The sequence below is a fragment of the Cynara cardunculus genome (genome assembly GCF_001531365.2).
Source record: "Cynara cardunculus var. scolymus isolate 2C chromosome LG 1, CcrdV1, whole genome shotgun sequence".
NCBI classification, from domain to species: domain Eukaryota; kingdom Viridiplantae; phylum Streptophyta; class Magnoliopsida; order Asterales; family Asteraceae; genus Cynara; species Cynara cardunculus.
Genome location: NC_037528.1, coordinates 47825169 through 47836178, shown reverse-complemented (window position 1 = coordinate 47836178; position 11010 = coordinate 47825169). Strand labels below are relative to the sequence as shown.

Below are 11010 nucleotides of genomic sequence, written 5' to 3'. Positions count from 1 at the left end.
CGTTTACCAAACGCTTATCTGATAAAAAATCTAGTCATCAAAAGGATATTGTAGATAATAAGTTTATTCAGTAAGCGTTATTGGGATAAGAGTCACCATTTTCATTTACCAGATAAGATTGACTGATAAAAGACATCTTGCTAGAGATTAGGGGTTGTTTGTTTATCTCTTAGATGGTGTTTGTTTGAAAAAAAGCTCTTATTTTACCACTTATGTATGATTCAGTCAGATATAAGGCGATTCAAACCATTTGTTTTTTTTTTCTTTCAGAGTCACTTATCCCTTATTTTCCTCTTAAAAATTAAGTGATAGCCTAGCCACTTATTTTCATCTTAATCCTGAAGACTATCTAGAGAACCTATTTATACTTCATCATCCGATCGACTGCACCCTCTCAATCGAGCTACTTCACCCTCCTCACCGTCTCAATCGATCGACTTAACCCTCCATCGCCTCTGGTGGCTTCAAATAAACCCAAATCATATCCAAACCAAGAGGGTTTTCTTCCCTGTGGGTTTTCGCCACTGTGTGTTTTTGTTCCTGTGCAAACCAGTAGTTGTGCACCTTTATCATCATGAATCAAGGTATTTTCGTCCCTGTAGTTTTCATCGTGATGGAGATTTGCTTCGATTTTAGAGGTGGATTTGGGCGTTGGATTTTAGAGAAGAAGTGGTGGTAGACGGTGGTGGGATGAGGGTGGAGATTGAGGATGGAAGGCTTGAATTGGAGGAGAATGAATAATTAAAGGAATATTGGGAACACAAACAGAAGTGAAATCAGAAATTATACATATTCATATATTTTGTTGGTTACAAAAGCAAACTATTGATTCAGATTTCAGACGTTTGTTAGTTTAGAAAAACAAACAGTTTGATTGATTCATATTTCAGACTTCAGCACCACCTCTTAAAAATCAAAAGTGAAATAAAACTTCAGACTTCAACATCTCTTAAAAAACAAACGCCATCTTAATAGTTTCATTAAAAGACAACATCTGAATTGTTAAGATATGAATTTTGTTTGACAATTTTTTTTTTCTCTTAATGATTCTAAAACTCTCTAAATAATTTTGTATTTTGTGCCTTCCTTAATCATTCAGCATCCTAATTTTATTGTAAACAATTATACTTCATTTACATTATATCATAAAAATCTTTTAATCATTTTTACCACTTAATCATTATTTAATAAACGAATCCTAACTTTTTGGACCGAAATGAAACTAAACCCTAAATACTCGATCGTTAATATTGGAATTTGGAAGGCTAGATTCGTCTCATGGGTCATCCATTTATATTCATTCCTCTGCCCTAGCCTCTCTTTCGAGTTTTCATTTATTTGCAATATGCCGTTGCAACACGCAGTCGCAGTCTAGGGTTAATAAACATAAACCCTTCGGTGAAGCTCTCAAATCTGGCTAGGGTTTAGTTATCCAGTTGTTATAGCAAAGCTAGTTTGAGATGGGTGTGCCGGCGTTTTATCGGTGGTTAGCTGAAAAGTATCCAATGGTGGTGGTCGATGTTGTGGAGGAAGAACCCGTGGAAATCAACGGCGTTAAAATCCCGGTCGACACAAGTAAACCTAACCCTAATAAGATTGAGTATGATAACTTGTATCTCGATATGAACGGGATTATTCATCCGTGTTTCCACCCCGAAGACCGGGTAACCATTTTCAAACGAATTTATGTTTGTTGATTATGTTGTTATTGTGGTTATTGCATTTAATTTTGTATCTGTTTCAATTGTTGACAACTTTCTTGACCCAAATACTGGATTCAAGGTTGATATGAATTCACTTCACTAGTGCTGAAAAGGGACATTTATATGTTTTAGTATGGCATGAACATGAGACCATGTTAACCTTGGCTGACTTGAATATTTCAATCAGCTGTTGATATTGCCATCATTTTTTTTGTAAGTAATGTCAGTAGTGGACCATTTTTTGTAAATGCAGGTAAGTTGGAGCAAGTTATGTTTCCGTTTTTAAATTTTTTACCTGGGTGTGAATGGATTTGGATTAGGGTCATTGAAAGTTTGAACGAAGGAACAAGTTAATCGATCCTGTCAGTATTTTTGCTACTTGTTGCTTTAACTTGACGAATACATTGATATAGTGCAAGAGTAGTTACTTTTTGTGATCGGAAAAAGAAAGTTAGAGAAATGAAGAAGATATGCACTCAGGCGAACAGCATGTTACTATGTTAGTACCATCAACCTTGTGAGGATTATCTGATGAAAGGGTGTTCAGGCAATCAGCCTGAAACCTTACTTTAGAGGATGTGATTTAGCCCTGTGTTTGAAGAAAGAGTTACAAATGCACTGCTAGGACCTGATGAGGATCCTGACAGATTAACTATTACACCAAAACACAGACGAGGATGCTGACAGATTAACTATTTAACTGAGATGGGGTTAGTGGTCTGGTACATATCAAATGTAATGATGATATTGGGTTGACGGGGCTTATGCAAGTGGTACTCTCTTAAAATATTCCATTTATGGGCTTGGCTTTGGTTGTGAATTTATTTAGTGTCTTATGTTCTGTTTAATGCCTGCTTGGTACACTAAATAGGTCTAGGTGTTAACCACAAGGGTGGTGCCTGATTGGTTTGAGCTTGACTCCAAAGGTCAAAAGTACCAGGAGGTCCCAGGTTCAAATCCAAGGAGGAATAAAAATCCCCTTGTGGCCACGAGGTTCAAATGCGGTGACTCCGGGCTATCTGCAAAGCAGGTGGTTGCCCTTGGATTAGTCGGCTGCATAGCGGGTTGGATATCCATGTTAATCAAAAATAAATAAATTGGTCTAGGTGTTATTGTTGTAAATATTTACCTTTTATTTTGTTATAGCTTGGTACCAAACATTTAATTGAATCAAGCCTACAAGATACTCGTAGATCCTCTTTAAGTTTGAGTAAGCTAGCTCTAAAAAGGTAGTCCAAAGTGGTCCAAGTTCTCTATTATTTTAGCATTATGGTTTTACCATATTGAGAGAGGGATAATGTTGGGATGTGTCTGCCATATTAAGTTCATAGGAAGCCTCATAGGTGGTCATCAAGGCCTATTCCTTTCCAAATATCTTAGGTAATGCCATAATGATGACTAAAGTATAGCCAGAAAGGAGATGAATGAGTGGTATTGCTTGAAATAACAGGTTGGGAATTTACAATTACAAGGAGAATATTATTTTTGCTAAGAATAGAATTAGTGATGTATTACTCGATATGATCAACACCAGAGCTTGCAGGGTGGGTGGTGTATCTTGACCCTTGGGTGACAAGATTATACAAACTTTTAGCAAGCAGGGATAACCTACTATAGTGATATTTGAGGTATTTTTCTTCTATAAAGTTCCTTAGCTTACATATAGAGAAATAGAAGAAGCATTAGTAAATTTTTTCCAGATGTTTAATGCGTCGAGTGACAAAATTTAACATACATCTTTACGTTATTGGCTTTTAAACCAAACCAAACGGACCTAATAAATCCTATTTGAACGAAGTGTCTTTGGGGATGGGGGTGAAAATGTGGGATGTACACATACCTGATCTCTGTGAGGAAAATTATTTTTTCCGTAAAGACCCGCGGCTTGTGCAAGAGTCTGAGCAAAAAGATAGTATAAAGATTAGCATATGGTGAATGCAACACGAGGAAGGTAATTAAGAACAAGTACTAAGAGGTACATTGATCACATACAATAGGTGAGGTAAGGCAAGGCAATACCACATAAAACAAATACGTCATAAACACATCTCTAGCTTGAACTGCCAGCCCTCCTTTACCCCCTAAAGCGGTTAACATGGTTGATTGCATAAATCGTGTTAAAAAATTAGGTTCACAAATTAAATAGAAATATATATATATATATACACACACACACAAAGGATCGTGTGAGAAAAAGAGTTAAGGTGAGAAGCGTAAGAAGGGATCTGGACCCTTGATCACTTTTAATCTCACACCCACCCATAAATCGTGTTAAAAATTAGGTTCACAAATTAAATAGAAATATATATACATACACACACACACAAAAATGATCGTGTGAGAAAAAGAGTTAAGGTGAGAAGCGTAAGAAGGGATCTGGACCCTTGATCACTTTTAATCTCACACCCACCCATGAATTGCGTTTCTCAAGAGAATTGATCCAATGCATCTCGGTGCATATCATTAATGTCGATCTTCAATTAGGATTGATCCAAGGGTCGTCCATATCCCTTCTTACGCTTCTCACCATAATTTCCCTTCTCACTGGAACCCAACCCTTTAAATATGTATATATAACTTAATATATATTATGGCTAATGCATATTAAGTCAAACAATCTAAAGTTTCAAACCACACAAGATGACAAGATAAATTCAAAGTCAAGGACTAGAGTCGAGCATATATGGATTCACAATTCAGGTTTGTGGATTGAAGTCGAGTGGATATGGAGTCGAGGATTGGAATGGATATGGATTGAAGTCGAGGATTGGAGTTGAGTGGCTGGAGCTTGAAAGGCAGGGACAATTCAGTCATGGATTCATGATTCAATCGATGAAACTTGAAAGCCAAGGACGATCTAAAACTCTAAAAAGTCTAAGGGGTTGTTTATCAAACACTTACCCAGTAAGTGCTTACCGGTAAAATTTAACATTATTATGTACTTACCGGGTAAGATTTTAGTCCACCAAAACAACATACTATACAACAAGTTACCCGGTAAGCGCTTACCGTGGTAAGAGTCGCCGTCCTCACTTACCTGGGGTAAGACTCTTGATCCTTGTCTCGCTCTTACCGGGTAAGATTCTTGGTCCTTACTATATTCATCCGGTGGGGTAATATTACTGTTTAAGCGCTTACTCGGGTAAGCGTTTGGTAAACAACCCCTAAGTGGCCCAAGAATATTAAAGTAAAAGTAAAAGAAGGCCCTATAAAACATTAAAACAAGGGCAACTTGCACAAAAATGTACTTTGTTCTGATTTCTATTTTGGGTAACGTACTTTCAGAACCTTCATATTAGTACCTGAGATGTAGAATCTCAAACATTTAAGTACCTAAGTAACCAGTTTAACTGGTTACCATGCTGACGTGACAAATGACATGTCATACAACTCACTATTATTTGTTGACGTGGATATTGACATGGGTTTTTTAAATAAAATTAGTCTTAAAATATGTTTTTAATTCTTTGTTAGAGTTTTCATTAAAAAACAAATCAATAACTCTTTCAAACCCTAATCTATATTCCACACTTCCACTTCCTTTCATCTTCTCAATCCCTAGCATCCCCTTCCCCGTCATCCTCTTCATCTGCTTATTCAACTGGTGGTGCATCACTTGATTAACTCAGGCTACAAGATTGTGAGGCTCGTTGTCCCTTCTCCGTTCCCCAGATATGAGTCTCTTTTACCTTTCCCGTTCCCTAACCCCACAGACCTGGAATTCTAAACGAACCATATGTGAGTTGGGATCATGATATACGGTGGTGTTGAGGGATTATATACAAGCAGTAGACATGATGAGACCCGCTTATAGAAAATTAAAAACCCGAACAAAAAACCGTAATTTTGATGTTGACGAAAAAGATGAAGATTTTGATGTTGACAATGAAGATGAAGATGCTAATTAATTCCAGAAATGATAATTCAACATCTTTAAATCTGGGTTATAGTATGAATATGTGTTATCGTTTGAAGCTGGGAAGATGAAGAGCCAGAAGAGGGTGATGGGCGAGACGTTGAGGCGGGGAAGGAGGAAGAGCATAATGGATTAGGGTTTGAAAAAGAGTTGCACTTTATTTATTAATTAGTTTTTCTTAATAAAAATTCTAATGAAAATATATGTTTTACAAAGAAATTTATATATTAAATCCACGTCAACAAATAATAGTGAGTTGTATGACATGTCATTTGTCACGTCAGGTACTTAAATGTTTGAGATTCTACATTTAAGTACCAATATGAAGGTTTTAAAAGTACGTTACCCAAAATAGGAATTAGGACAAAGTACATTACATTTTCATGCAATTTGCCCTTAAACAAAGCCCAAATATTCTAAAAACCTAAATCCCCCCAACACTGAAATGGCCCAAGAATAGGTACGGTATATCGGACTGCTATTATGATACAAAATCGCGGTGCAATAGCAGTGAATAGCGCCGCTAATTGCGGCACCGCTATAAACCACCACTATTTTAGAACTGCAATTCATCTTAACTGCAACCCGCGATTGCACCGCTATTGACTGCATAGTTTACCCCTTCCTAAACTGTCCAACTCCCTTCTTACTGACTATGCTGGCTATAGGTCTCCATTTCTAGTCTGCTACCCTAATCCTCCGTCTCCAAGTTCTCCTAGCAGAGGTCATGTCCCCAGAAATATGTAGAGCCGCCATGTCCCATCAACCCCATTGCTCATCTCACTTGACATTATTAGGGGTATAACACTCTTGCAACATATAATACCGATGTCTGAAGACAGCTGAACAACTTTTGCATAGCATAAAGTACTTGTAGTCTGAAATCAGGAAATAAGAAGCTGAAACATCGTTCGAGCCTAAATATTATATAGATGGCCTGCTCAAATGATCTTATGACAAACCTATGCCGAAATGCTCTTACAAGCTCTTTGCTCTATGATGCTTTATATTATTCATACATGATTGGACCTTACTAGACATGTATGGACTTCCATATTGTTCTTGCTGCGATGTTCATAGTCTTATGATTGATTACATCTATCTTTACTTTTTGCCCATGTATACAGCCTTCTCCAACCTCTTTCAGTGAGGTGTTTCAATGCGTGTTTGACTATATTGATCGGCTTTTTGGCATGGTGCGACCACGTAAACTGCTCTACATGGCTATTGGTAATTATTTAGGGTGATTCTTTTGTGTCACTTGTGAATTAGAATTTTCTGCTTACCTTTCGATATGTGTTAGATGGCGTTGCTCCAAGAGCAAAAATGAATCAGCAACGATCTAGGCGTTTCCGAGCAGCCAAAGATGCATCTGAAGCGGTATGTTTTTTTCTTATATCCCTGGTGCATATTAACTTCAGAGTGCACTTGGAATGAATGTTGTGACATTTGCTTTCTAGGAAGCCGAAGAAGAAAGGCTGAGGGAAGAGTTTGCGAAGGAAGGCAGAAAGCTTCCTCCAAAGCCGGATTCACAAACTTTTGATTCTAATGTCATCACCCCAGGAACTGAATTCATGGCGGTCTTGTCAATTGCTCTACAGTACTATCTCCACCAAAGATTAAACAATGACCCTGGATGGAAATCAATAAAGGTATTGTTGATCTTAAGGTTTATTATATGTGCTACATGTTCTAGCTTTTGATTTATTATATAAATATGTACAATGTGCATTGTTCTATAAGTAGTCATTGTCTTTGTGATTTGTATGCAGGTTATCCTTTCTGATGCAAATGTTCCTGGGGAAGGAGAACATAAGATTATGTCATATATTCGTCTTCAGAGGAATCGACCTAGTTTTGACCCAAACACTCGTCATTGCTTATATGGCTTGGTATCGTCTTTTTGTAACTAATTTGTATTATTGTACAAGTCACTTTGTTTCCTATTTCTTGCATTTTCTAAATCTCAAGGTCACATCAATTTTTTGTTGTTGCCAAATTACAGGATGCAGATTTGATAATGTTGGCTTTGGCTACCCATGAAGTTCATTTTTCTATACTTAGAGAAGTAAGTTCCCTACAACCTTTTGTAACTAGCAGGAAAAGTTGTAATAAGTAGTGAAATTGTTAAGAAAGGCGGTGGATGGTGCATTGCAACAGGAACATTGTAATGCTGTTGATGCTTTTATTTTTTCTAATTGTAATAATAAACTAAACTGTATGCTTACCTGAGCAAATGATAAATTTGTGGTTTATCTTTTGGTACTGCAACCTCTAAGTGAAATTAAACCACAATCTTTTCGAGGTTGATGTTAATGCAAGAAGTTAGTTCCATTGCAATACTGTGGGTGGGACATTATGCTTGTTTAGTTTGATTTGCACATATATGGGTTTTCCATTTATTTCATTGATTTCACCATAAACGTTTTATGAGCCTTTATTTAAACTCTTCTCATTGATACGGTAATTAGATAAGGGAACTCAGTGCAGTGTAACTGCAGTTTTTTGTCAAATGCTAACACAACAAATTTCTTGCTTACTATTTTATATTTCTGTTAAATTTGGTAATTTGAGCCTTAAACACAAGCCTTACTCTTCCATGTATGTTATATTAGCATACACATACCATGATTTTTGTTTTCTAGTTTAATTTAAATTGAAGAGTTGTTGAATTATTAATTTTTCGCTTCAGAATAAACATCCAACATTCCTTTTTCTGCTTTTATGTTTTAGGTTATAACCATTCCAGGACAACAGGATAAGTGTTTCCTTTGCGGTCAAGTGGGTCATATAGCATCATTTTGTGAAGGGAAGGTGAAGAGAAAGGCAATAGAGTTTGATGAGATAGGTGGTGGTGATGAAGTGCCTAAGAATAAATATCAGGTACATTTCAAGCTCAGCCTGCATAGAAGTCTAATGACTTTTATAATGATCCAATTCTTTTAACAATTTCTGTGCTTTGTGTCCTTGATTATATAGTTTTTTTTTAATGTTTTTGCAGTTCCTCAACATTTGGACTCTTAGAGAGTACCTGGAGTATGAAATGAGAATTCCTGATTCTGAGATTGATTTTGAGCGAATAGTTGATGACTTCGTTTTCCTATGTTTCTTTGTTGGAAATGATTTTCTACCACACATGCCTACATTGGAAATTCGTGAGGTATGTTCAGAAATTTTCTTCCTACAACTTTTGTCTTTTCTTGCTACTAAGATGATCAATTTTTCTGCTTGATTTCAAGAAACGTATCATTTGTATCTGTAAATTGGAAATTTTGTAACTTTTAGCTTTTGGTTTTTCAGGGTGCTATTAATTTACTGTTTGCAGTATATAAGAAGGAGTTTAGGGCTATGGGTGGGTATCTGACTAATGCAAGCAAGGTGATTATCTATCCCTTTTTAGCGTTGTGTAGTAATCTCCATCTTCTCTTCAGAGGTTGACTTGATTTTATTAAATGTTGACTTATGAAATACCTGGTTGCTTTAACTTTAGTCACTGCCTTTTTCTTGTTGCAGCCAGATCTTCCCAAAGTAGAGCATTTTATTCAGGCAGTTGGATCATATGAAGACTCTATATTCCAGAAAAGAGCTCGAATGAATCTGGTATAAATTACTACCTTTGACTTATTATTTGTCTTTTCTGGATACCGAACTAATCTCTTAGGTCCTGTTTGGTTGGCGTGGTTGGATTGGACTTAGGGATTTGGAATTGAATTCCATTCCAGTCCCATGTTTGGTTTGAAGGATTTCATGGATTTGAAATCCCCCAAAACATAGGATTTTGAAATCCCCCAAAACATAGGATTTTGAAATCCCCCAAAACATAGGATTTTGAAATCCCCCAAAACATAGGATTTTGAAATCCCATGGGGTTGGTATTTAATGGGATTTCGTAGGATTTGTATGTAATAATGGTTTAAAATATGTTAAAAACATTTGTTTTGTAATAATTAATTAATAAAAGGGTAATTCAATTATTTTTATGATCATTTATAAATAACGGAATTCAATTCCATTCCAAATCCTACAAACCAAACACACCACAGATTCCAAATTCTTCTTAATCGTTCCAAATCCAAATCCCTCAAAACCATTCCATCAAACCAAACGCTGACAGAAAGTAGAAGTGATCATTATGTCCCTCTGTCTGGAATAACTAATAAGCGCTGACTAGAAATTTTTGTTTACCAAATGTTTTATGCCGAAAAAGTGTTGATTACAACTCACAGCATATTGTGAATGGTTGCAGGACTCATCCAAAAACGACCAAGTTTGACAATCTTTTTTTGACTTTGACCATTCAAAAGCAGTTGATTTTAAAATATTTATTTGTACAATTTCAAAATTATAATATTTTTTAAATATAAAACCTATTTGACAAAAAAATTGATGTATTATTTTTCGGATTTTTAAATAAATTTTCAAAGTAATTATACTTTACCATTCGACAAAAAATTGATATATTATTATCAGACTTTTAACTCTGACCCTAATCAGCACGGTCGGTGTAGAAACAACTTATTTGAGTAAGTGATTCTTACCGAGTAAGATGTAATAAGAGGTTAGTAAACAAATCCTATCATGCATTTATCATTTTCTTTGTTCAGAATCTAGCTGAGAAGATCAGACGTGATCAAGCAAGAAGAGGAGATTATTCTCGACCACAAGCATCAGGTCCTTCCCCTTCACCATACAAACAGAAAGGATCACAAACATCTATGAGAAAGGAGTACCAAGTTAGGCATGCTACTAAGGATTTGTCTGCCCTTGACATCCAGAGCAGACAGTCAATGCAATCTGATGATGCACAAGGCAATCTTCGAGCTAAAAAAGTTGCACGTTTGTCTTCTGGGGCTACTGTTGGGGCTGCCATCTTGGAAGCAGAAAGCAGTCTTGAAAGAGAAGTAAGTATTTTGCTCTTCTGCAAATTAAGTTGGTTTATTTTTAAATAATGTGGACCCTTGTTTTCTCCATCTTTCTTCTTTTCATTTGCTAACGTTGGAAACATTGTTTTCATGGAGATAGGGAAGTTTTTGGTTCGTTAGAGTGTGATAGAATGTGGTGGAATGTTATTACAAATTCCATTTGCTGTGTGGATGAAGTGTTTTGATGGAATTGAATTCCTTCAGAATGATGAATTCATTTGAAGGAAGGAATGTCATTTCTTCATGCTATCTATGAAATGAGCAATCCCATCATTTGATTTCCAATGGAACTAATTATTTGATAAAATACCTTTTATTATTTATTTTTCACAATTTATTATCATTATTATTTCCTATTTATCATTGTTTTTGTTTTAATTTGTATTATTATTCTTATTTTTCATTATTATTATTAATACCACCACCACCACCACCACCACCACTACTACTACTACTACTACTACTACTA

General features: G+C 35.9%; 1 protein-coding gene across 7 annotated transcripts in view; it reads left to right on the top strand.

Moving 5' to 3' along the window:
• The first annotated feature begins 1334 nt into the window (after window positions 1-1334).
• Window positions 1335-11010, top strand: part of LOC112512406 (5'-3' exoribonuclease 3-like) — a 14269-nt gene continuing 4593 nt past the window's right edge. For all 7 annotated transcript variants that reach the window (XM_025118367.1, XM_025118375.1, XM_025118358.1 and 4 more), the window contains exons 1-11: window positions 1335-1664; window positions 6747-6849; window positions 6923-6999; window positions 7080-7271; window positions 7392-7511; window positions 7625-7687; window positions 8353-8502; window positions 8621-8779; window positions 8920-8997; window positions 9133-9219; window positions 10224-10520. In XM_025118367.1, coding sequence (XP_024974135.1) covers window positions 1461-1664; window positions 6747-6849; window positions 6923-6999; window positions 7080-7271; window positions 7392-7511; window positions 7625-7687; window positions 8353-8502; window positions 8621-8779; window positions 8920-8997; window positions 9133-9219; window positions 10224-10520 — 1530 coding nt within the window. In that variant the 5' untranslated portion in view covers window positions 1335-1460. The remainder of the gene's footprint in view (window positions 1665-6746; window positions 6850-6922; window positions 7000-7079; window positions 7272-7391; window positions 7512-7624; window positions 7688-8352; window positions 8503-8620; window positions 8780-8919; window positions 8998-9132; window positions 9220-10223; window positions 10521-11010) is intronic.